The following is a 23,816-nucleotide window of genomic DNA, read 5'->3' as shown; positions in this document are numbered from 1 at the left end:
CAGAATTTCCTCACGTCTTTTATTACAGATTGATAAATAGTGCTCCTATTTCGCAATAAGAACGAATAATTTATCAAAAAGTAATCAAGAACTATCACCTAGAGGATATCCTGCAACACACTTAGGCTCAAGCTGTAAGAGAAAATTCCAATTAGAAAAGAAAAAAGTGTGGCAGGATACCTTTACTTTATGATAAATAATTCGTTCTTATCGACAAAAATTTTTGAGGCGAAATACCCAACAAGAAGTTTGTAAAAAAATCGAAACTTATCCGGTTCCAAAGTTCCATTTATGCGTATAGCGTCGATTTTCTTGAGCAGTTTGTATCAGATCTATGCCTGTGTAAACGTGCAGGATATACAGGGTGTCTCATTGAAAATATCAAAGTTGTAGGTACTTTCCGATCTAAGCGGCCACGTTGCGCAGCTGAAAATATTTTTAAGCGATATCCGATTGTGGTGCAAATTTTCCCGATTTTTCGCTTAGTCAATGGTGAATCACCCTGTATATACACACACACACACAAATAAGCGACCAGGATTGGCAAACACAGCTATTTATTATATAAGATTGGGGTGGCGCAAAAAATCCGAGTTAATTAATCGTTTAATTTGCGATTAATTATGATTAAAAGTTGAGACTACTTACCCAGATTTTAGCAGGTCAAATTTTTGAAAAGCAACCACCACCTACCTGCGTTTTAGCGGATTACATAATGTACCGGTGCTTATTGCAGAAACTAGTCGGACGACAAAATGGTCATAATTTCGTATTTATGGGACGAGAGAAGATAAAGTTGTGGACCGTTTTTTGAAGAAATCGGCATGGGTGATTTGAATGTAAAGCTTTCGAATTAATGCATTAATCGGCCAAAGTGCTGTTTGACTTAAACCAGCGTAATTAAGGCGAAGAAATTGACTAAAGGCGCAATAAACTTACAAAACACCACCAAGTAGGGAGAAGTTCGTTTAAATAGATGGCCAAAACGGCCGACTTACCGCCCAAATGAGGAATCCAAAATGCGCTTTATATGTATGGAAGGAATGAGCACACCCACTCAGAAAAAGTATCACACATACACCTGAAACGATCCTTACCTTGCTGGATGGTAACACGACACAAAATCTTCGAGCGAGAGTGAGAGTCATCTTTATACCTATTGGTAAAGATCCTATTCAGCGCTTTTGGGGGAACACCGCAGACCGCGCGAATTACGTTCGATGCTGTCCGCCACCACCTCTTTCATGGGGGTTTGAAAAATCCCTCTAATGAGGCTGCCCAGAGGGCAAAGCCCGAATTAATCGAGCAAACTATGGCCTTTCCATGTGGGCCGTTTGGTTTGATTGCTGCTCATCTTGTCCCCGGACTGATTACCTAGTAAACTTTAATGATTAGCAGCAATTTAGAGCACCTTTACACCTGATAAGGCTGGACCAGTGACCTTGCCATCAAATGACTTTCGCCAGCAATCCGAGTCAATGTCAGTCAAGACTATGCGAGGGATCGCACTTTACCGTTTTTTTTCGCTTTACAATGAAAATACCAAAAGGTTAATCGAGCAATAGCAGTTCGACATTTCGACCCGCATTTTGCATTTCGTGATCGTTTCGATATTAAAATCAGTCAATTTTTTGCATAAACATGCCATTTAAGTTGTGGGCCAATCTCTCTTTTTTCGCATTTCAGAATCCGTTGCCGCTTTGAAGTTGGATCAAAAAAATTTGAAATTTGAAGTAGAGGTCGTCTTTTTCTTCTCGTCACCAATCAAACATGGGACTATTTCAAAAGGATACTTAATGACAAAGGATAAATTCTATTGTCTAACGTTAATATCTTCTCGAAAAAATGTTTACTATATTTGTTCATGCTCTCCAAGTGAGCCTCTGTAACCCTTAATAGGACTGACGCCAATTTTGAATCGCCCTGTATTTTGAACTGAAAAACATACTCGACATGGATTGATTTCAGTAGATTAAGGTCAACAAACATGCATGTGAAATTTGCCCAGAAGACATCCAATGGAAGAAAACTTCCAAAAGAGCTCAGATTTGCCTCAAATTTTGTATCTTCATTCTAAGGCCGTTCAGATTGGAAATAATCGAAAATATTGGGCCATTTTTCACGGTTTCGTACTATAGTCTATTGAGAAACTCCGTAGGGCGACAGTTATACCTTACGCTGACAAATGCACAGGTAAAATGTAGATTTTTGGTGGAAAACCACTTACCTGACTACCATTTTCATCCCAACGCAGGCAACTGCCAATATGACTAGACGTTCAATTGACGTAGATTTTGAGCCACATTTTGACATTTTCATCAATCAACATGACGTAATTTGTAAATTGAAGTAAGCGAACTATAGTTGTAACGTCATAATAGAGACAAATCGATATTTGTATGTTATTCAAATCACTGTTTCGCATTTATGCAATGGATTTATTACGAAAAGCTGGCTTTAATATTATTAATGGTTAAGATCGTTCACTTTTATGTCGCTTTTGGCTCACGATACGGTAATAAAAGAGTACTCACAATACAGGGTGGTTCAAAATTGGCGTCATTCCTTTTAGGGGGTAATAGGGCTCACTTGGAAAGTACCAGAAAAATATGAAAAATGTTTTTTCGATAATTTTTAGAAGATTGAAAATCGCTTTTCAACTTTGTTTTTAAGCAATATTTTGAAATTGTCCCATTTTTTATTGGTAGCGTGTTGGAATACTTAAGCATTCGAAAAGAAAAATTACGAAAATTTTTGACATTGAAAAAGTTCTCTATTTTATACAATTTTCAAGTCAAAGCGGCAATGATGTTTTTTGTCATTAACTGATAGTTACAGGTGGATATCCGCTGTCATTAATAACAATAACCACGTTTTTTAACAGAATTTTTAATCGAATGAATCTAAAAGTGCCATTTTTCGATCAGAAGGGATGAGCAAAAAGAAGCACTTTTCCTTACTGTTCATTTGTTTTACTTTCACGCACATGTGCGCAAAAGTAAATCTGACAAATTGAACGTGCCACTGTCATAAAGTATTTTCAGGAAAAAGTAAACAACAGGCATTTTTTATAAATTACGTAGATTTATAGAGAACTATTGATCATAATTTAAAGTTTACTTACAATTTGTAAATTATAACTTTGTTACAAGTTCAGTCTCAAAGTCGTACAAATGGTCTATTTTTTGCACTCGCTGATGTTGCCACAAGTAAAACACAATTTTTTCAAAGATCTCAAATTTTATGCAAAATATGCATCTTATACAAACATTATACCGTGAAAACAGCACTTGGATTTTCAACACTCATTGTTTCACTTGTATATGCTTACAAAAGTACACTTTTGAAAAATTATAAACCTCAAAACATGACACTTTCAAAAATGGCATTGACATCAAATTTCAAATATGAAGTTGACGGCTTTTATTTTTGGTTATTTTTATTCATTATAACTTATTATTCGTGTTATCTTCTTTATTCGAATAAAAAATATTGTTCGATACGAGGGCAAAAATCCGTTTTTCTAACTCCTGACGAAACGCCGCCGTTTCCCGTTGACAATTGGACCGTTTCCCGCCGAAAACTACTAATCTCGTTGACTATTGGACATTTACAAAAAGTAGATACCTATATTGAACCAATCCTGTTGAATTTACCGTTTATCCTTATCTATTTTAATGTCACGTTTTCTATTTTTCGATGGTTGCCGGAGTTTTTAATAATTACGAAGGAACAGGTATTTACGTAATGTTAATTATACAGGTTACATTGAAAAACATTGTTGCCGTCTTTCTGATGTAGCTTTTTACAAGTTTCTCGGTTTTTAATGACAATTAATTTTTTTCACTATTTTTTCCGTTCTCCTAAAACACCTCCAGAGGAATGTCGCCAATTTTGAATCACCCTGTAGTTGATCCCTTTCCAACCACTTTTTAGTTGGATCTTTTTTTTCAATGCTATTTTCGGTCAGAATTACATTTTTTTGCTTCGGAAAATATCACAAAACAAACGGCATTGAAGACTGCAATGGATTAGGAATGTAAAAGTTTTTTATGTAAAACTGTTAACGATTAAAATATGAAACTAAAGTATTATAATAGTCCGATGTCTGGCCGGTTTTAAATTAATTAGTTATGAGGCCGAGAATATTTGCTTTTTCATCTCGTATCAATGTTGACAAACAACAATGACCGCTAACGCAACAGTTTGCAGCTCGATGTTAAATGTTCTAAACAGTCTCCTAAATATACAGGGTAATTTTACTTATTAAAATGCAAACAAACAGTGCAAAAACACGTATTAAGGACCACAATTGTCTGATTTATATAAAAAAAACTGCTCAGCACATAAATGAATGCTCACATGTTATACAGCGTACATTCCATTTGACTCATAGACAAACAGGGCTGTACTTAAATAAAGTTGCTGAAAGTTTCAGAAAAACCAATTTTGATCTTTGACCTTTGATATTTGCACCAAAAATAATATAATTGAAAATGAAAAATTTGGGCTTCTTTCCGTAAGAATACCTGTAATACATTTTTGGAACACAAAGTCGCCGCAAAACGCAGGAAAATTTTCAAAAATACATTACTCAAAAAGTCAGTTTTACAAAAATTCAGTATTCTAAATATTCAAAATTCAAATCATCTTTCAAGATTATTGCAAAATTTCATGTTTTCCGTCCCGTTTTGCATGTTTCTCGGACGCAAAATGAGCAAGGACGCTCATTTGTACATCATTCTAGAGAGAAATAAATGGCCTTTTTAGAAAGTGAACCATCGATAAGGAAATGTTGACAGTTTTCTCAAAAAATGCTTGAATTCAAGAAGTTTTAGATTTGCGTGGTTTTTTTGAGTTGCAAAATCCACTTGAACATGACGCTGCTTTTTTCGAAGTTTCTCAAGAACCATTTGAGCCGCAAAATTCGTTTTGGCATCGTTGGATAGAGAATTGAAAAGTCGATTCAGTCGTAACAACGCGAGTGAGGAAATTCGAGTAGTTTTGACCCAGAAAGCGAAATTTGAATATTAGACACTTAGGTGCAAGATTATGCCAAAATTCCATGTTTTCCGTCCCGTCTTTGCTCATATCTCGGAAGCAAAATGAGGAAGAACGCTCATTTGTACATCATTGTAGAGAGAAATAAATGGCCTTTTTAGAAAGTGAACCATGGATGGGGAAATGTTGGATCCGCCCTTGCATTATAGACGCGCTAAAAACAAGCAGCCTCAATTTGGACACACTTTATTTATCAGATTAGCCGAAAGCGAACAGTTTAGAAGAGTTGTGTACCTTGCATGGGATTTTCAGTGGGAAATCCTCGACTCAACACATCACATTCCCACTTAGCAACCTTTAATGATTCCATCAAAAGCATTACATACACACGACAAAATCAAGGTGACATAATTGCTAATGCATACTGAAATAGACTAGCAATTATGATCTATTGATCAGGGTCTGGTGGCCTCGACGAATCTTTATCTTTCACACAACGGGCCGCGGCCCATCACTTAATTCGCACAAAAGCAGAAGGCCTAACGAGCTAATAGAAATCTTCCGATCGAATCGAATCAGGAAACAGCCATTGATTATAACAATAATTTCGAAGCGATGCAAATAAAGGAGTGCATGCAACCGCTGTAATAAAGCGGCATCGTCTTCAATAGGTGACGTCCTGGGAAGTTAGGCTCTTGAAATGCGTAAATAATTTAATTGCCGCAAATTCCACGATAGATAAACAAGCGGATTACAAAGATCAGTCGTTCTAATAAGGCACCATCCTCGTCTCAGTGGTTACCAAAAGGCGGTCAAGTTTAATGTGCTTGGCCATTATAATTTCAGTTTTACATTAAAACCGCTTAAATTATCGGATAAATCTGTCAAGGACCCGATCATCAACCCATCTTCACTGATAATCGTAAAGACCACGAGGTTATTCTGCCACGAGTTGAAATTGCTGCACAAGAACAAGTTAGCAAAAGAGTTAAGCTTTCGTGGCCATTTGCCTGTACCTGGCGAATTTTGCGACGACTTTTAGGCCGTGCGAACGTACGGAAAGGAGTCAGGAGGAAATGCTTATCCACCACGGCCTAAAAACCCGCAACTCACCAGTCTCAAGAACAAGTGGCTGCTATAAAAATCAATTGACTGGTTAATTGCACTATTCTCCACAGCGCAACACACACAAAACCAAAGTTTCACGTGAAAAAAAGTAGCATTTTCGATACTTAACGTGCTATATTTTATGGGCGCACAATGTTTTGGAACTGTTTTTTTCTCGACAAATTCAATAGGTACACTAAACAATAAATCTCTTAAAGCCCTAATTTCCTGAGTAAAATACATACAACGCTACAGATTTACGGGTCGACAATACATACATCAAACGAGTAACAGATAATTAGACAATGTTGTGTGCCCTAGCAAATCGCTGAAGCACTGAAATTGACCTCTGGAAGGCATCAACTTTCAGGAAATGAATATCGAATTGCCACTGAACAACAAAAAGAAAATTTATCGAATAAACTAAACAACGTAATAGTCAATAGAAACAATTTTTTTGGAAAACTTGAAACAAATCACGCTCAACTTATAAACTATATAACACTATTAAAATATCGAAAACAAAATAACCGCTTAGATCGCAGAATCGTCCGAAATGACTATTAAGTAGAATTAATTACAACAATATAGAGAGGAATTTTGCGAAGCTTTCGCGGCTGTACATATTCAATGAACCATCCAGGCCCTGTAAATGTACGCGTAATATGGCAAAACCGATCCGATTCATTGAAAACAAAAAATCCCTTGCTGCAAGTGGAAATTTTGGAAACCTCCAGAAAACTTCAATATGTACAAGAGTTGGAGTTATTAACTAACTAAACTTCAGTGAATCGCAGAACTTAACATTGAAAAAGCGCGACAAGCCACGCGTTTGTCTACTCCACTGCAGGTTCCATATGAAAGTGGCGATTATAATAAGTTAACGATAAAATTTACCTACAATACAATCCTGCAAAACCACTGGACATTTTTCTACTTATGCTGTGCTGGAGTTTTGCGATGCTCCACTCACTGGGCTAAACACCGCCATGCTGTTCCTCTTGAAACTGCCCATATCGTCATGCGGCCACAAAGATTCCCCGAATAATGTGGAAAGTGATGTGCACAATTTTTTGTAGTTTTGCCTCAGCACTTCTTGATACTCTTGCTGGTCTTGAGCGACCAATTTGGCGTTGATTTGTAGCGCCGAGTAGCAGATTTTGAGAAATTCCCTAAAAATATTCAAAAACCTCTGATTTATTTTCCTGATTGCGTGTACTTGTAATGATATTCTTATCTTTCCTGAGTCTCAGTCAAAGTGTGAAGTAAAAATCTGAATATTATTTATTTCATTACGTTTCGGCGAGACAACAGCGCCATCATCAGATTTAAAATTTACACAAACTCATGATTGGTAAAAATCAACGTCCTTTTAGGTCTTTTGACCGAAAAGGACGTTGATTTTTACCAATCATGAGTTTGTGTAAATTTTAAATCTGATGATGGCGCTGTTGTCTCGCCGAAACGTAATGAAATAAACGATGTTTCAAAATGTTTACTTCACACTTTGACTGAGACCCAGGAAAGATAAGAATATTACCCAAAAACCTTCAGTAAAAGACAACAGCCAGAGAGAAGTTAAGCTTCTGTACCTGTAAATGTCTTTGAGTTCCTCGACTTTATCATCTGGATACATATTGGAGAGTGAAGGATCCAGGAAAACAGTGGCATACGCCAAAGGCCCGGCGTTTACTTGAACGCAAACACTCCCTTGCAGTCTTAGTTGCAGTTTCTTTGCGTCAGTAGGTTGGGTAAAAACCACGTCCTCCAACTCAGCCACGCGGATCTGCATCTCGTCGATCGCCACTTCGATGGGCTTCATTTCCAGAATTTTCCTTGACTCAATGGGGATTTTCTTCTTCACGTAAGGAAAAGTGTAGGTTGCTAAAAGAGCGAACAAACAGTGAAAGTAATCAACTTAAAGCAACGGAAGTACTTTTCAGTATCGTTCGGCGCTTCCACTGCTCTTCTGGGTTTCCTCGCGCTTTGCCGTCTTTCGTAAAAGGTGTTTCATACATGAAGGTGCTGACGTTGTGGTTTTGATCGAACTCCGTTTGCCTGTCCTCGATTTGCACCTTTTCAAAGTAGGGCGTCAGGTGGGTGACTTGGATGTAGGCGAATTTGGGATCCAACTCGCTTTGGACCACCGGTGTGGAGTCCTGGATCATCTTCACGGTATCAGCTCCGAATTTCTCCAAATACTGCCGCTCCAGTCGCTCGGAGATTTCGCTTAGCGAAGTTACTTTCGGTTCTTTGTACACATATTCCTTGGCGCTTTCGTCCTCGAAATAGGAACTTCCGTAGAAACCGACTCGGTAATATCTGCCCAACAACCTCCTGCCCGTCCGATTCACTTCGATGACTTTCTCGTAGTTTAGCGCCAGGTTCTGGTAACACTTCTTCAGCTGTTCATAGTTGCGCTTTTTCTCATACAACGGGATAATCAGCTTGAACAGTTCCCCCATCACTTCATAGCGCTCGGCCTTGTCCAGGAATTCCGCACAAGTTTCCAGCTGCTCCAGCAAAATGAACTCGGTGTACTGAATGTCCTGAACCCCCGAGTCTAGTTTCAAACCCTTCTCGTCTTTGGGGATGTTCGAGGATATGCTGGAAAAGGCCTCAGCGCCCCACGACTGGATCTTTTTTAGTTTGAGATACTCGGCCATTAGGGCTGCGATGTGCAACTGGCAACAAGCAGCCTTGAAGAAAATACACATTAAATTCAATAAGAGTAAGGATTTGGCAGGTTTTTTACCTCAGAAAAATTGCCATCTTTCACATGGTTTCTTGTCATAGTTTCCAACCAGGTGTGCCGCAACTCGGGGGTGGAAGCATACGAGTTGGCCAGACTGTGCTGCAAATCGACCAGCATTTCCGGATCCTGATGATGCTCCCTCATCTGCACTGTGGCCATCAGCACCGTGCGAATCCGCTTGGTCAAGTCCTTGACTTCCGTAGGAAATCCTACGAAAAACACGTCAAGCTCCAGTTTTATCCAAGAAAGTAATCCACAACCAGTACTGACCAGTTCCTTTCATCGCCTTATCGCTTGAAGCGTAGCTGTTGATGAGCGACAAACTTTCTTGGAACCGCGCATTGTTCAAGCCGACAATGTTGCCCAACATTTGCGACACTGAAATGATGACTTGCAAATGCACCCTAGTCAGACCCTTTCGGTTCGTGAACTCGAAATTGCTTCGCATCAGCAGATAGAGAAGGGCGCAGGATTCCTGCCGGATTGAAGCCACTCTACTGTTACAGCATTTTAGGAGTTCGTAGCACAGTTTCCCGCATAACACTGCGTTGCCTGTAAAAATAGCAAAAATTGAAGATAAACAAGATAACAGCAGCGCTCGCTCTGATTGAAGATTTGAGGAAACGCGCTCACCTTGGAAAAATAAGCTTGAATAGTTGTTGATAAAAGCCCGCAAGGCTGCAAACACGTGCTTGAACAAGTTCTCGCTCTGCCCGATCTGAATCAGGGTGAGGAAGAGATCGAACAGTTTCTTCATCACTTCATTGTCGCTGCCGCCGGCCATGAGTTTCTTCTTGAAATGAATCGAGTAGAGCCCGATGCAGTCCACTGTTATCAGCCCCACTTCGGAAGCCAGATGCTGTTCGAACATCGCTTGCTGTTTCTTGTGAACTTCATTATCTGCAACAGAGGGTTCGAATCCAACCAAAACTGCTGTGTTCAACATCATTTAATCGACTTCGTCAAAACACCGACAAACGATCTATTTTCTGGGGGTGTTTTGAGGAAACCTCAAAGAAATTTTCCGCGGCTCAGACTCGGCTTTTCAGTTCTGCACGCAGCATTAGAAAACGTACCGTTGTTAACCAGATTCTCCCTGTTTGTATGAATGACCAAAGTGCTGGAATTCTCGTGATTGATTTCCGAAGGGTTCATTCGCGCCGGCAAAGTGTGAGCTTTTTTGGACTTCGGCTTCACATTCTCCGCATCGGGGGCTTTGACGACGGTCACGTTCCGCAGCCCCACGTACTTAAACCAGTGAAGACTCACTTCCAGCACACTGAAGAAGGTAATGACGTCGGCCTCGGGAAAAGACTGCCACCACATCACCAAGTGCTCGTCGTTCAGATACTTCACCACAAATAGGAACGCTAATAAAACATCTTTGATCTCAGGCGGTTGCAATTTGTCGTATCTGGGCATATGCGACGACGTGCTCCGCTCGTGCAGTTTTTCGCCGCCGCCGTTTTTGTAGGGGCCTTCGCGTATAATTGTGGTGTCTTGCGAGGCTATGGACTTGTCGTCGCTCGACAGAACAGAGATATCTGAGTCGATGCTTAAAGAATGCCCATTTACCAAAGCTGAAACAGAAACGTAATGAAAATGCCACTGAGGTTCCTCTTGGGCTTACATTGACCAGCAATGGCATCAAAGAATGCAGAGTTCCGTATATGCATTGGACTATCCTTATCCAAGTGGAGAGTGAATCTGTGACTCCTCGGCGTGCTTTCGCTCGCCGAGCTTTTACCAAAAAAGTAAGAGCTGCTGGACGACATGCGATTCATCAAACTATCGCCACCCCTTTCTTCGTTCTCCTCCAACGTCAGCCTATTAAAATTATCAATAGCAATTGACAACCAGGGCAGGTAAATTAAGGCGATCCTGGCCATTTGGCCCTTATTCTGATAGCGATCATCCAGCTCATGCTTGGCAATGAGATTTCGCAAAGTGTTCAGCCCGATTCTTCTGATGTAGGTGACTTCGTTCAGCGCCGTTTTAACTTCCTCTAAAAGTAATGCGACGATAAAGTGATGCTTGCAAAACGTCTCGGTTAAGGTCAGTTCATCCAGGGGATCGGGAGATTTATTTCTAGGACTGAGTTTCGACTGTTGAATAGGGAGATTAAACGACACGTAATGCTCGTGGTTACAGACAATCTCTAGAAAGGCAAACTTGAACTCTTGCAACACTCTGGGATCACCGGGGTTAAACTTATCCATGTACCATTTGATTAGCTTAAAAACAAATCCTCTATCGATTAGTGACAGGCATCGCTAAAAGGGAAAAACACACTTGCACTTTCGGACGGACACACGATCAGACGGAACATTTACCTTGAAAAAGTTTGCCAAATTCTGGTTCAGTTCCTTCGTTTCCAGTGGCATTTCCTTGTACTTGTTCAATACGTATGATATCAACACTTGACTGAGATTGTTTAATTGGCTGAGGTATTCTTGGGAGAACCTTTCGTGACGCTGCATCTGAAACAACATCAAGCTCACATTTCCATCTCAAACTCATTGAAATTGCCATACTTTTATTCGGCCAGTAGCCAGCAGATGCTGCGTCATGCTCTTGGTCATAATCTCAAAGAAAAAGTCCGCATGATGCATGAACTTGTTAATGACCAAAAAGTCGGGATTATTCGGATCCAAGATAGCCGGCAAATGTTTGGCGAGCTCTTCATGAACAGTGGTGTTTTTCTTGGTCTCCGACGACACAAAACTGTATTTCACATAAGAGTTCAGAATGTCCTTCCTGTTGTAGTCGCACAGCATATTCACCAAATTGATCATCACCCTGATAATGTTCAAGCCGATTTCCTCGCTGGTTGTCACCACCAACAAGCCGAAGAGCTGATTGAACAAAGTGGGCAGAAAGGTGATCAAAGTGGTCAGTTGGATGGCATGCAATGCCTTCAGGATCTTGCAGGTTTCCGATTCCGAAGGAACAACAGCGGGCTTTGGGTCCAGCAAACGTTCAGCATGTACGAACAAATTGAAGAGATGTTGATCTTTGGTATTCACTGTCGAAACCAGACTGAAACCGACGGTGAAAATCGGCTTTTGCCCGTCTACCCATGAGATTTCCGGACCAGCATTCTGCAAACAAATTTACTAGAGAAAAACGCACATTTGAATAATATTTTTCGCGTTCAACTTTCATCGCGTGAACCGGAGATCTTCCGAAGTGAATGGACGTACTTTGAAACACTTTCCTCTTGGGATTTAGTGAAAGAATTGTATTTCATTCACATTCAATCACATTTCAATCATCAAATTGTACACTTACTCCCTTTCCAAGTCCGAACGGATGTACTGATAGATATCCCGGAGGAAGATGAGCAGCCACCGGAACTAACTGAGTATCCATGTTCAATTTTCCTTTCTGCAAGAGCGGTAGCCACGCATATCCCACGCACGATTCGACACCGTTATCCCTTTTCTTGGTCAGATCACAGGAAATGTGATAGAAAGTAAAAAGCAAATGGTGCGAATACAGAATATTAGTGGGCAGACGGATTTTCACTTCTTCGTACCAGCAGGGGATTGTGTTGTGGTGCAAAACTGCACAGGACATGCTCGAAACTAACAGTGGCTGTCCTGGCCGTCCGTAAATGCACTGAAACGGCAAAACTAACTAAAGAATATTTCATAAAAATTCCGATCTTACTGGCAGGCCCTGGGCTTCTTCATTGTCGCTGTCGCGAACCTCCACAACACACGCAATGTTTCTGGCTCTGGTGAAAATCTTTTGAGTGTCGAAGTTCAGGCTATGCGGATACACGTACATGTGATTAACGAATGTGGTGTACGGATGCACGTCTTTCTCCGACTGGCCCTCAAATTCGGTTATTTCAAAGGTCGGTTGATTCGTCGGCGGTAAGGGAAAGGGCTTTAACGGGGCCAGGGAAGCAGTCAAGCAATCTGAACCCAAACGGCTGATTAGTAAGGTAAAACTTACTTCGATTCCTTCACTTACTGGGAGGCAGATCACTGAGGGCCGAAATTTTTATCTCCAAAGAGCCAGGAATCACAGTGAATTTGTTAAACTTATCGGGCTTTCTATAGTCCGAGAGTATTTTGAGAACTTCCTCGTCGGACATTTTGCCACTTTCCTGTCTGTATATGGCATGGAAATCTGATACTGTATCTAATTCATTGCTATAAAGCCTAGAAGAATGAACACACTTGTCTTAAACAACGTCCTGTTGACTGTGGTATTCAGTGCAATTCTCACCTGTATAATGGCCTGGCAGTCCACGCAAAAGGCATCCGGTATTTTCCCAGTCTTTGGCAACAGGTGGCAATGTTTTTGTAGCATTTAATGCCGATTTTCGGATCCCTATTGGCTTTAACGTACGGTTCCGAGCTCTGATTAATGCCACCTTGAAGCACCTTCTCTATTCGAACGAACAAAAATATATCGGGATGGGGATTTGTAATATTAAACAGTCCCTGTCTAGAAAACAACAGCCATTCTGATGAGACTTTCTGCAGAATATCTAGTTTTGGTTGTGACGGTTCGTTACAGCCATTATTGGTAAACGTTGTGCGAATACTATCACTATTTACATCGAAATGGAAATGTTCAGTCAGTTTTCTTCCATTTTTCACATCGAATAGGCACAATGACGTGTAGTATGGCTCGACTTGGCATAGATTATCCTTTTCGTCAACCACTTGCAGCTTTAACTTAATGTTTTCGCATTTTAAAAATACCCTGTTACCAAATACCTCTCTAAACGGTTCTATGTGGTCTTGACTAGAGTTTGGCGACTTCATATTCATGGCCAAAGGGGGAAATAAGAGGAAGAGTTTTTGGCGAGATTCTTTTCTAGAGAGCGCTATGCTAATATCGGTTTCCCGGGCATATTTCATTAGTTGAGGATTCATGCTCTGTTCCAAGCCTTTGAGTGTGCCGAAAGACTGCACTTGGGGTGATGGCGGTGGAGTGCTGCGCTCTAAGTAAAATACCCATTAATTAGTTGGTAGTGATTAGACTAATAATAGAAACTTGCCTCGTTCTAAGGATGCAGCGCGTTTTTCCTCTTGCAGCTTGTACTGTTGCAGCACAGAAAATAGCTTAGTTAGCCAGTCCTTGAAGTCACCTTCATTTTCGGCTGCTAGAACATACGACTTGTGCCCCGCGGTCATTCGCAGCTCGAAACAGTATCTCCCCCTTTTAAGATTCTGAAAAGCCCAGTGCTTTTTCAAGGGTTATCGCTCAATGGAGCACCACAGTACCTTCACTACATCAGTGCAAAAGTCCATAACAACCGTCATTTTGGCTTCGCCTTTCTTCTCATCTTTGTACATCTCCAATATGTACGTGCCGTCGACTTCCTGCCTCAGATAGCAGTATCTTCTCTTGAAGCTCTTGGAGCCCATATTTACAAATCCTCTTTCAGATCCTTAAAACAAAGGCCATCAGCTTTTCCCAAGGGATTGAGAGTGGTTTAAACCCTACCAATTTCTGGTCCTTTCATTAACCAGCCTTCCTTGGTAATATTATCAGATCTAGACTTGATATCACCAGAGTCCTCGTCGATGTCGATTTCGTACAATTCCTCATTGAGATTACAGCTAGCGGGTAAATTTGGCAAATCGGCATAGCCGCCAGAGTATTGAGCATATCGGAAGTGAACTACCTGCCAATTCGTCGAGTAATTTTTGATGCACTGCTTGGTAAAGAGACTGCAGTTTTCCATTTCAGTTTCCGATGGAAGGGTGGGCGACATTGTCCGACAACGTCGGGGTAAAACCACTTGCTAAACACGGCAAAAATCAAGTTTTCCTCAGTTATCTGGTGCACGTACTTACGGAAATATCATCGTTTGGATAGAGCAGCAGCTCCCTTTGCGGGTCATTCTGAAGAACGGTCCGGTGTTTGATAAGAAACTGTTCGAAATCCAGAGGGTCTACTAGATTGGGTTTGCTCTGCAAACAACGTATGTAATTAAACATGTGAAATGCCATTCAGCCAGGCTGCAAATTGCAAAACCGTCACTATGAAGCGATAATAGAGTTTAATTCCTGCTTCAATTGATTTTTATTAGAGCTTTTAAGTGTATTGTTAGCGCACAAAGCAGTGACAAAACAGGCCCCCATTTAAACACTTAGCCAAATTTAAATGAGTCGGGCTATCGCGGACGTTGCTTGGAACTGGTGATTTTATCGGGCTTTTAGACCGGTTGTTGCCCTTCAGCCTAAAAGCCCGAAAAATTCACCAGTTGAAAACGAAATGTTTTTACTTTAATAATCCTACCTGGCCTGGAAACGGAAAATTCATGTCTAGAGCCCAATTAGTAAAAAAACATACAGAGACCAGGCCGTCCCACTCACTGCGTTATTCACACAACCAATACAGTTTCGTACATAAATTAACACAATTGACTAATTATTATTGCAGAAACATAATGCGGGCGCTTAACAATAAGTAGATGTAATGCTTGCCTGGCTTTTCCCCATTGATTTGCTGATGAAGTTACACAGTTAGATAAGCATGACTGTGGCCAACCACTTCCTTACAAAATATAATACAAATATCGCAAAGCCTGACTTAAAGCCACTGTTCATTTTCAATGTTATATGGACCTTAATGTTTGTACCATGCACGTAATTGCTAATTTAAGTTCAATTAGCATGCATGTCAAGTGCTGTACAAGAAGCAGCGAAATGCTTCGTACTTGCCGAAGTATGTGACCGTTTGTTTATAGTGGTCTCTCGAAGTGTGCAGCGAGATTTATTGCAAAAATATAAATAGCTCCTTATTGGCAAAGCTCAGAGGCGGCTATTTTGGTATCAAAAATAGACACTATTAACTACTATATGAAATTGTTATTACTTGACCAAAACAAATCATACGATGTCCTGCCTAGGCTTCAAATGTATGTACATTGGCTGGTTTTTGCTGTGTTTCGTTCGCTTTCGCAAGTAACACTCAATTAACTTACATTTACAGTATTTTCCCTAACTACTTGAGAGACTGTTTCCCTTAGCTGAGCCGCAGTTCCTGGTTTCCCTAGACCTTTGGCAAATTTTCTTTCACTCATTGTTCAATGTCCGCTAGTTTGTTCACAACTTGGTATCACCGATATATCGACATTATTTACCATAACGCCCATTTCGATTTTTTATTCGATTTTTTTTACAACATTCGCATTATTCTGCATTCCTCTTTTTCAAAACACAACGTGACAGTGACAGCTATGACGTAAGCTATCTCTAAATAACACTACGGTCTTGGCTGTTGCCACGTTTTCCAGCCCTTTTGATAGGGGATTATATGTTTAATGTTTTCTGTGGTTTTATCAAATTCTGGACATTTAAATTGCGGTCTATTAGGGATTTAAATCGCTTTTTCTAACCGCCCATGATGCCAGGAGGAAATTTTAAAAAAACCTGCCCAAGCGGGGGTGGTTTTTTGTCCAAAAGCATCCAGTCGGGGCTACATTAGCTCATCCTTGTTGGAATGACTAGTAATTTCTTGCAAATTTTTTCTTTGCGTTGGTTTTTCTCATCACTGATTGCGGATGCTCAAAATAGGTTTGAGCCATATCTGAGAAACCAGGAAAAGTTTGCCAACGGTGTAAATTGTGTAAACAGCTGCTGATTGCGCTGTTGTCAAGTGCCCGCATAAATCCCTGAAAAGATTTAGATCTTCGGTTGAATAACGCCACTTTAAAGATTTGCGTTTGTTACATGCTGAACGGTGGCAACGCAGCTGGAAGTTGTTGTTGACACTGCAATCTAACCTCATTTCTGACAAATCCGTGACCATTCCGTGACGTTTTCCATCCAGGAACTATGGATAATCAACAATTTCATTCCCGAATGTAGTTCCTTTATCCATTTGAGTCCTAGCAGTGGGTGTAATGTTCCTTGTCAGACCTACATTGAGTGGAGATTAATTACATTTATTGGGCAATGTATGTTCTTTGTTGATTCGCCTACAGAACATATCGCTGTTTCTGTGCAACTGGATACAGATCGTAAATAATCCAGTTTATTTCGGTCGCTGGTTAGTGCATTTGACAAATACTACCGCTGTCTGGACGGACAGGGACGGAAAGAAATAAAAATAAGTCGTTTCATAACAAATAACAATTAGTTCCCAGTGATGTTTATATGGAATAAAGGGATCTCAACGGTGATTTAGAGTAAGGGGGAACCGCATTCGGGTGCTAGTGAGCTTCCTGTGTTGCTGCAATAAGGTTAGCGTTGTAATTTTTAAGCCTATAGTCTAATAATAGTGACTGGGGTTTATTTTTGTAGAATCACGATGTGCAGTTACGAAAATACTTAATGCCGTCCATTAGAGCCGCTACTTAAATCGCAACGAATTATGGAAGACGAATTAGACGACCGAATTATTTACCAAACCTACATTTCTCATGTTAAACTGATCACCCGAATAGCATGGAGTGTACCTTTGAAAGTATCGCACATAACTCAAAGTAATATCTCATACATATCGTACGTGTGGAGAATGCTTAGAATGTATATCTTAAGGCCCGAGTTTATCATCTGCGGAACAATGCTTTTTCTTCTTTTTTTCTATATGCAAGCGCTTGACCTATGGAGTCGTAATTTGTTAGGGAGACTGCAGTACACGATTAGTCGGCCGAGGATGAAAGTCGACAAGTTGGGCATGTTTGCAGTCGGCGATGTGGAAAAGCAAAGTTGGGAGATGAAAGTGGGCCCGATAGCCGCCTATGCTATACAGGGGCGAAGGCCCAAGATGGAAGACCGTTTTGTCATCAACGACAACATAAATAACACCGGAGTGGCTCTTTTTGCGGTTTTCGATGGACACGGGGGCGAATTCGCCGCCAACTATGCCAAAGAGAAACTAATCCACAATTTATCCAGCAAAGTAGTCCAGATCAAGAACTTGATAGCTGGAAAACCTGCCGACCCCGAATACAGCGGTGATAAGCAGGAGGAGGAGAAGAAAGACCCGGAGAAACCCACCACGCCCATTACAACTGGGGAGAGAAGAAAAAGCTTTAAAAGAACCAGCTCGACCACCGATGAATGCATCAAAGGAGTGAAGGAAATCACCGACAATGAACTCCTGAGCAAGCTGGATAACATGAAGCCGATTACTAGAGACGCCAGGCCTTTGAAGTTAACACCCAGCATGAAGAAAGTTCCAATAACATCGTACTTTGATAAGTTTGGAACCGTCAACTACGAAAAGCTGGTGACCGATGAGGTTCTAGCCGCCGATGAGCGTCTAGTTGAAGTGGCCAAAAAGTCGCTAGACGTGGCCGGAACCACTGCGCTCATAGCTTTACTGGAAGATCATAAACTAATAGTGGCTAACGTTGGAGACTCACGCGGCGTAATGTGTGATAGTCGTGGCAATGCTATTCCATTGTCGTTCGACCACAAACCGCAACAGATGCGGGAGAGAAAACGGATCAAAGAAGCGGGAGGATTCGTGACTTTCAACGGAGTCTGGCGAGTTGCGGGCATTCTGGCCACTTCGAGGGCGCTGGGCGATTATCCGCTTAAAGACAAGAAGTTAGTCATTGCAAATCCGGACGTGTTAACATTCGACCTGAAGGACCACAAGCCCAAGTTCCTCATCCTGGCATCGGACGGTTTATGGGACATCTTCTCGAACGAGGATGCTATTAACTTCATCAAGCAACGCCTTAGTGAACCGGACTATGGTGCCAAAAGCATAACGCTGCAGTCCTACTACAGAGGCAGCATGGATAATATTACAGTGATTGTCATCAATTTTACCGACAATTCCTTTGGTTTTTATAGTAGTAAGAAATAAATTTGTTATTGCGATCGATCGCGTTTTATTCCCGGTCGAACAACCAAAAGAAACCAGCAACGATTTAATTACAAATATATTCAAAAAAGGCCCTTGTGTTTATTGTGACCAGGTGCAAAAAGCAACTGCCGATACTTACAAAGGCTTTTATTTGGGTGCTTGCACCCGCAAAATACCCAAAATAAAAGGCTTTGTGAGTGTATAACCGCCTCAGATATATATAACGTATCTACAACATACAATAGTTTCACAGTAAACATAGAGGTAATGTGTGCATCTCCAAACGATTCGTATAAAGGCTCGACAATCCGAAAGTATTTCTAAATTATCGTAAAAAAAGTTAATGGCAAATTATATAGAAACCTCTAAATATGGTTCTTGGGTCCTTCCCCTCTCTAATCAAGTCTCCCATCAATTCTAAGTGAAATTCGTACAATTTGATGACATGCTCTGGAACGTGCGTTTCCTTTGCTTGACTATAAAATCTCAAATTCCTCTTGATCGGACTGGTCGCTTAGACCCGACAGGTTTAGCTCTGAAACAATCGCAAAATGAGTTCGAGTTGTTTGGCTAAATCCAAATCCCCCTTGCCTTCAACGGTAGACAGCCACTCCTCGGTTCTCTCAAACGAAACCTCGAAGAGAGGCTGCGACTCAGTCTTTATCAGTTGGTCCTTGATGTTTTGGCAAAGGTCGTTGAAATCGGCCTCAGATCTGCAAAGGAAGCACTGGAACAAAAAAACCGCTTTAGTTAGCTGCAAAAGATAAATTCTGAAAAAATAACGTTTTGCTTTTGAATATACTGTGTGGCTCATATGAATAAGTGTCTTCAAGTTCAAATCAAGTTATAGTCCCATACATAAACTTTCTACTTATTTGAAGACGTTTGAAATGAGTTCGTTGGCGAGATACACATCAGATATGTTAGAAGACACTTCATATCAGCCACCTTGTAGTTTCAACCAAATTTGTTTGGACTTTTATTGAACTTCTACAGTCATACACACCACAGCTACTGAGGGATCCATGCCTAGCATACTCATTCTAGAAGCATGTTTACAATGGTAGCTCAGATCAACGTCCTTTTCTTCGCTGGTGTCTTTGTTCCCTACTGATCCAGCTTTTTGCGTTGTATGTGGATCGAAATAGATGACCTCATTTCCAACGTAACCGATAAAATAGAGGGCCGAGTTTGGTTTGCCGCCTATTATCCCTAAACTTTGTTTGAATTGAAAACATTGCTGAAATTCAAAATCGGCCCTGAACACTAATAGATAAATGGCCAATAGTTTACCTTTAGGCCTCCCAAGTAAATGCTGTTCATCTGCGTGAGGCCCAATCTTAAGGGCACGATAAGCAAGAGTGGTTTCCAATGCGGTGTGGAAACATCCGCTGTTTCTTTACTGAGGCAAAGGTCTCCTACAAACTAGTTGTATATACAAGGGTTTATTTTGTGGTCGCTACTCACTAATTTCACTTATAATAACTACATTGTCCAGAGCTACGTGAATGGCAACGTCGTTGCCTTCATCGAATTTTACTAATTTTCTGCAAACATTTTGGGCTTTAGACTAGTTCACGGTTTTGCAAAATCGAGAAATCTCACTTCAAAACTTGGGCAACAGTGTTGGGGCCAAACCACTGCCCAACTTCCTTCCCTTCCGATATCCCCATGCTAGCGATCTGGTGAATTGAAAATGGGGCTTTCCTAGAGTCTTCAAACTTCTTTAAAATACTTAAATACGTTGCATCTCTGGTGGTGGGATTCCATTGCCAATCTCTGCCTGAAATTACCCCCCAGTTATCCAGCAGGATTGATGGGATGGAATTTGTTACTCGCCTAAATGTATACTCATCAAAGCCTGTCCTAGCACCATTTGGCCACACCTCAGCATACAGCCCCAGCCTTTATCTGAAGTTTTCCCATCGCTGCCCCCGATGGGGACAAAATCTTTTCTATATGTAAACCATAGCTTTGATACGATGTCTTGCCTTATGGTGTTTAGTTCTGAAAGAAGCAATTGAAATTGTGAATTTTCTCGTGAATTCTTCAAAACGAAACACTGATTTTCTGGCATGCTCCCAGCAGATTTACCATTAATTGCATGATATTTCTTTCCTAAGAGCCAAACGGGCTCAGTGCTCTGGGGAATGTCATCGGGGTCTTGAGTGGAGTCGAGCACAGCCTCGAACATGCAATCCATTATGTCCCTTGTTGCGTTGCACATTTAGTTTTACTGCGTTGGAACTGAATGTGAAAAATGTGTGCAGGACATGTGCAAAATTTGGAAAACAAAAAGTGGCGATTTTCAAATGACTCTTGGATTTCAATCAGCTGTTCGTGTCAACAATCCGCGGCTTGTCGTGTCAAGAACAGCACTGCCAATAGCCAGAGCCCATGCCAGAATTGTTTTTTCCTATTTGGCTGCATTATTTCATACATTTCCAGCCTTTACTTGATTGTCGGCATTCTGCAGTGGTTAATGAATAGAAATCACGCACCTTCGGTAGACAATTCAATCGATAAATCGTATACAAACATGGGGTTTTACGTGATCCAATTGGCGCCACTGCTGGGCCAACAATTATGACTCTAGAAGCCTTGTTGTATGCTCTAGAAGATTTGACACCTAACCTACAATCTACGTATAAATACAATCAATTTGAATATAAACAATTCCTGTTTAACTAAGGAAAATTGGGAATTTTTCTCAAATTAACACGCCTGTCTATCAACTGGTATCGTGTTTTGTGTGGTGCTTTATTGAAAAATGACGACTGCTGCCCGACCAACTTTCGAGCCAGCGCGTGGGGGCACAGGCCGAAATGAGAAGGATCTAAGCGCCATTTCACGCCAGTACTCCAGCCGCGATTTACCAGGACATACTAAACTGAAATATCGGTGAGCGCACATCAATGTGCCGTTAGTGGAGTGCGGTTGTTTATTGCTATGTTTTAGGGAGCATGGACAAGGGACTCAAGAGGAAACCCGATCAAGAGATTTCCGCAGGGAGCTGGAGGATAGAGAAGGCCATAAGAAAGTAGGCGGATCCAGAAGCGCCGACCATGCAAGCAGTAAACGGTTGAAACTGGATCAGGTACTATCAGGGATAAAAGCAAGAGCTTATCAAGTAAATGATGGGTTTATTGTGCTCATTCAGGTGCCGGCTGCAAGTCTGGATGCAGATGATCCAGTGGATCCGGAAGACGAATCTGATAGCAGTGAGGATGAAGACGACACCGAGGCCCTGCTTCTGGAGCTGAACAACATCAAGAAGGAAAGAGCTTTGGGTGTGCAGAACCTTCCAGTTTCTAGTTATCAGTGGGGATTATTTTGGGGATTTTCCAGATCAAACCAAGAAGGAAATCGAAAAGCGTCAAGAAGAGGAGCGGATCAGAATGGAAAACATCCTCAGTGGAAACCCGTTGCTCACGCATTATTCAGCAGGAGCGGCCAAAGTGGACCACAAAGTCAAAAGGCGATGGGATGACGATGTTGTGTTCAAAAACTGTGCTAAAAGCGAGCCGGAAAAACGCAGCAATGTGTTTATAAATGATTCCCTTCGCTCAGAGTTCCACAAGAAGTTTATGGAGAAATATGTCAAGTAAAGACTTGATGGTTTGAGGGTAACAAATAAAACATTTACTATAGTTTTTGGTTGTTTTCTAAAAAAACTCCTAAACCCAGCAGTATGTTAATTAGCGTCCAAGCAAATTATCCACCGTTTGTTTTTGCGGCATAAATCAGTCATCGCTGATGACCACATTTGAAATTGCGCTTCGCCTGGGCTATTTTTAGCCCAAAAGTGCCTTTCCTATTTAATCCAGTTTCGCTCCCGGCAATGCGAATAACTTCTTTCAGTCCCTGAGGCATTTTTGCTTAGTGACTCATTAGAACCAGAAGGGAAATAAATCAAGTTGCAGGGGGCAAAAATGCCTTTCTTATGATCCGATAAGGACGTTTCACTTCAGTCAAACAGGCGCCGGCTAAGAAGGTGGTCCACTCTTTGTTGAAGATTTCAAGGGGGCGCCAACAATCAGTCCTAAGTCGGAAACGGTGTTTTGTTAAACAGAAAAGGCCCTAATCGGCTACGATTGTTCTATTGAGAGCGGACGAACCATGCAGCAGCAGGTAGCAAAGGTGAACCGCAACAGTTTATTACTCGAACCCATCAGCGATCGTGGAGGGGACCAAAGATTTCAAGAACTTGTTTCATTATCCGAGAGTACCTGCTTTTGCTTTCCACCGCGCCAAGCAAAACTATGCCCGCAGCAGGCAATCGTCTCAAGTTATTTTCTAATTAAAATAGCTGTGGGCGTCAGCTTCTTACAAGCACGAAAATTGACGGAGTTTTAAGTGCGCCACTCTTTTCTGTTAGTAGAAAATGCGGGCTGTTATCCTGCTGGTGCTCGGTGCGGGTTTTCTCCTGTTCGGTCCCGTTTCCTGCAAGGTTGAACCAGGGGTTTATGTTGATAATGGCATGGGACAGACTTCGTTGGATCGCCACATGACCAACGCGGAAAAACGGGAGCTGGAAATGGAGTTTTTGAATTTGCTCGGTCAGTATGAAGGGAAACAGAAGCTAGTTTCACTTCTATCAGTGCCACGGTTTGCAACCTTCATGGAGATTTGTGCGTTATTTACTGGGTGAAAAAGATTCAGTGTTAAATTGGTGGAAAAAATCGCTATTTAAAGAGTTTACGGGAAATTTACATTCACTGATTGGAGTGCAAAGCAAATTTAATCAAAACGCAGCCAATTCGCTTTGAACTAATCTGCTGTTGATTTAAGGTGAAATTTAATGGTATCTACAACTAAGGGCGGATCCAGGGGGGTCATGACCCGCCCCCACATTCAATTCTCTATCCAACGATGCCAAAACGAATTCTGGGGCTCGAATGGTTCTTGAGAAACTTCGAAAAAAGCAGCGTCATGTTCAAGTGGATTTTGCAACAAAAAAAACTTCTTGAATTCAAGCATTTTTCGAGAAAACTGCCAATATTTTCTCATCCATGGTTCACTTTCTAAAAAGGCCATTCATTTCTCTCTAGAATGATGTGCACATGAGCGTTCTTGCTCATTTTGCCTCCGAGATATGAGCAAAAACGGGCCGGAAAACATGAAATTTTGGCATAATCTTGCACCTAAGTGTCTGATA

General features: G+C 41.2%; 6 protein-coding genes across 7 annotated transcripts in view; 3 read left to right on the top strand and 3 right to left on the bottom strand.

Moving 5' to 3' along the window:
• The window catches only part of LOC109538646, a gene marked incomplete in the record, with an annotated part of 4,559 nt that extends 3,382 nt beyond the window's left edge, over nt 1-1,177 (bottom strand). The window contains 1 exon segment of the mRNA XM_048665287.1: nt 1,098-1,177. Within this exon segment, the coding sequence (XP_048521244.1) occupies nt 1,098-1,148 (51 nt within the window).
• Nucleotides 1,178-6,223: 5,046 nt separating this feature from the next.
• Nucleotides 6,224-16,217, bottom strand: LOC109538525 (dedicator of cytokinesis protein 9). Its single transcript, XM_019905777.2, has 19 exons — nt 15,819-16,217; nt 14,686-14,802; nt 14,333-14,633; nt 14,110-14,276; nt 13,884-14,055; nt 13,103-13,826; nt 12,845-13,035; nt 12,536-12,789; nt 12,155-12,484; nt 11,398-11,964; nt 11,197-11,343; nt 10,494-11,136; nt 9,940-10,443; nt 9,497-9,763; nt 9,134-9,415; nt 8,864-9,072; nt 8,045-8,807; nt 7,701-7,992; nt 6,224-7,280 (listed from the first exon to the last, which is right to left on the bottom strand). The coding sequence occupies exons 1-19, from the start codon at nt 15,915-15,917 to the stop codon at nt 7,046-7,048; spliced, it is 6,264 nt and encodes a 2,087-aa protein (XP_019761336.2). The 5' UTR covers nt 15,918-16,217; the 3' UTR covers nt 6,224-7,045.
• A 392-nt stretch (nt 16,218-16,609) lies between these two features.
• LOC109538533 (protein phosphatase 1L) lies at nt 16,610-18,673 on the top strand. The gene is made up of 2 exons (XM_019905792.2): nt 16,610-17,078; nt 17,140-18,673. The coding sequence occupies exon 2, from the start codon at nt 17,210-17,212 to the stop codon at nt 18,656-18,658; it is 1,449 nt and encodes a 482-aa protein (XP_019761351.2). The 5' UTR covers nt 16,610-17,078; nt 17,140-17,209; the 3' UTR covers nt 18,659-18,673.
• A 46-nt stretch (nt 18,674-18,719) lies between these two features.
• On the bottom strand, nt 18,720-21,032 carry LOC109538536 (cysteine protease ATG4B). The gene is made up of 8 exons (XM_019905796.2): nt 20,753-21,032; nt 20,498-20,665; nt 20,264-20,441; nt 20,126-20,205; nt 19,952-20,076; nt 19,665-19,898; nt 19,250-19,385; nt 18,720-19,193 (listed from the first exon to the last, which is right to left on the bottom strand). Exons 1-8 carry the CDS (start codon nt 20,883-20,885, stop codon nt 19,135-19,137), a joined length of 1,113 nt encoding a protein of 370 aa, XP_019761355.1. The 5' UTR covers nt 20,886-21,032; the 3' UTR covers nt 18,720-19,134.
• A 169-nt stretch (nt 21,033-21,201) lies between these two features.
• On the top strand, nt 21,202-22,311 carry LOC109538538 (protein CWC15 homolog). Of its 2 annotated transcripts, XM_019905799.2 has the most exons (4): nt 21,202-21,559; nt 21,617-21,755; nt 21,819-21,948; nt 22,007-22,311. In XM_019905799.2, the coding sequence occupies exons 1-4, from the start codon at nt 21,429-21,431 to the stop codon at nt 22,264-22,266; spliced, it is 660 nt and encodes a 219-aa protein (XP_019761358.1). In that variant the 5' UTR covers nt 21,202-21,428; the 3' UTR covers nt 22,267-22,311. The 2 variants fall into 2 exon arrangements, with proteins under 2 accessions (XP_019761358.1, XP_019761357.1); XM_019905798.2 differs by having other exon boundaries at nt 21,617-21,948.
• A 552-nt stretch (nt 22,312-22,863) lies between these two features.
• LOC109538534 (protein 60A) overlaps nt 22,864-23,816 on the top strand; it is a 4,850-nt gene continuing 3,897 nt past the window's right edge. The window contains exon 1 of the mRNA XM_019905793.2: nt 22,864-23,217. Within this exon, the coding sequence (XP_019761352.1) occupies nt 23,043-23,217 (175 nt within the window). The 5' untranslated portion in view covers nt 22,864-23,042. The remainder of the gene's footprint in view (nt 23,218-23,816) is intronic.

The sequence above is a fragment of the Dendroctonus ponderosae genome, unplaced genomic scaffold (assembly GCF_020466585.1).
Source record: "Dendroctonus ponderosae isolate FM_Combo_2020 unplaced genomic scaffold, Dpon_F_20191213v2 Dpon_F_20191213_3, whole genome shotgun sequence".
Classification (NCBI taxonomy): Eukaryota; Metazoa; Arthropoda; class Insecta; order Coleoptera; family Curculionidae; genus Dendroctonus; species Dendroctonus ponderosae.
Note: the sequence above shows the minus strand (reverse complement) of the source record. Positions and strands in the feature narration are given on the sequence as shown.

Bases quoted from the DNA above. Each gene is read 5' to 3' on its own strand.
- LOC109538525 (XM_019905777.2), bottom strand. From the start codon at position 15,917: ATGAGTGAAAGAAAATTTGCCAAAGGTCTAGGGAAACCAGGAACTGCG. The intron at 14,277-14,332 runs GTAGGGTTTAAA...CTTTGTTTTAAG, and splicing joins AATGAAAGGACCAGAAATTG to GATCTGAAAGAGGATTTGTA. The intron at 7,281-7,700 runs GTACAGAAGCTT...GAATATTTTTAG, and splicing joins GAACTCAAAGACATTTACAG to GGAATTTCTCAAAATCTGCT.
- LOC109538533 (XM_019905792.2), top strand. From the start codon at position 17,210: ATGGAAGACGAATTAGACGACCGAATTATTTACCAAACCTACATTTCT.
- LOC109538536 (XM_019905796.2), bottom strand. From the start codon at position 20,885: ATGTGCAACGCAACAAGGGACATAATGGATTGCATGTTCGAGGCTGTG. The intron at 20,666-20,752 runs GTAAATCTGCTG...TGCTTCTTTCAG, and splicing joins GAAATATCATGCAATTAATG to AACTAAACACCATAAGGCAA. The intron at 20,077-20,125 runs GTGAGTAGCGAC...ACTAGTTTGTAG, and splicing joins AGTTATTATAAGTGAAATTA to GAGACCTTTGCCTCAGTAAA.
- LOC109538538 (XM_019905798.2), top strand. From the start codon at position 21,429: ATGACGACTGCTGCCCGACCAACTTTCGAGCCAGCGCGTGGGGGCACA. The intron at 21,560-21,616 runs GTGAGCGCACAT...GCTATGTTTTAG, and splicing joins CATACTAAACTGAAATATCG to GGAGCATGGACAAGGGACTC. The intron at 21,949-22,006 runs GTGTGCAGAACC...GGGATTTTCCAG, and splicing joins CAAGAAGGAAAGAGCTTTGG to ATCAAACCAAGAAGGAAATC.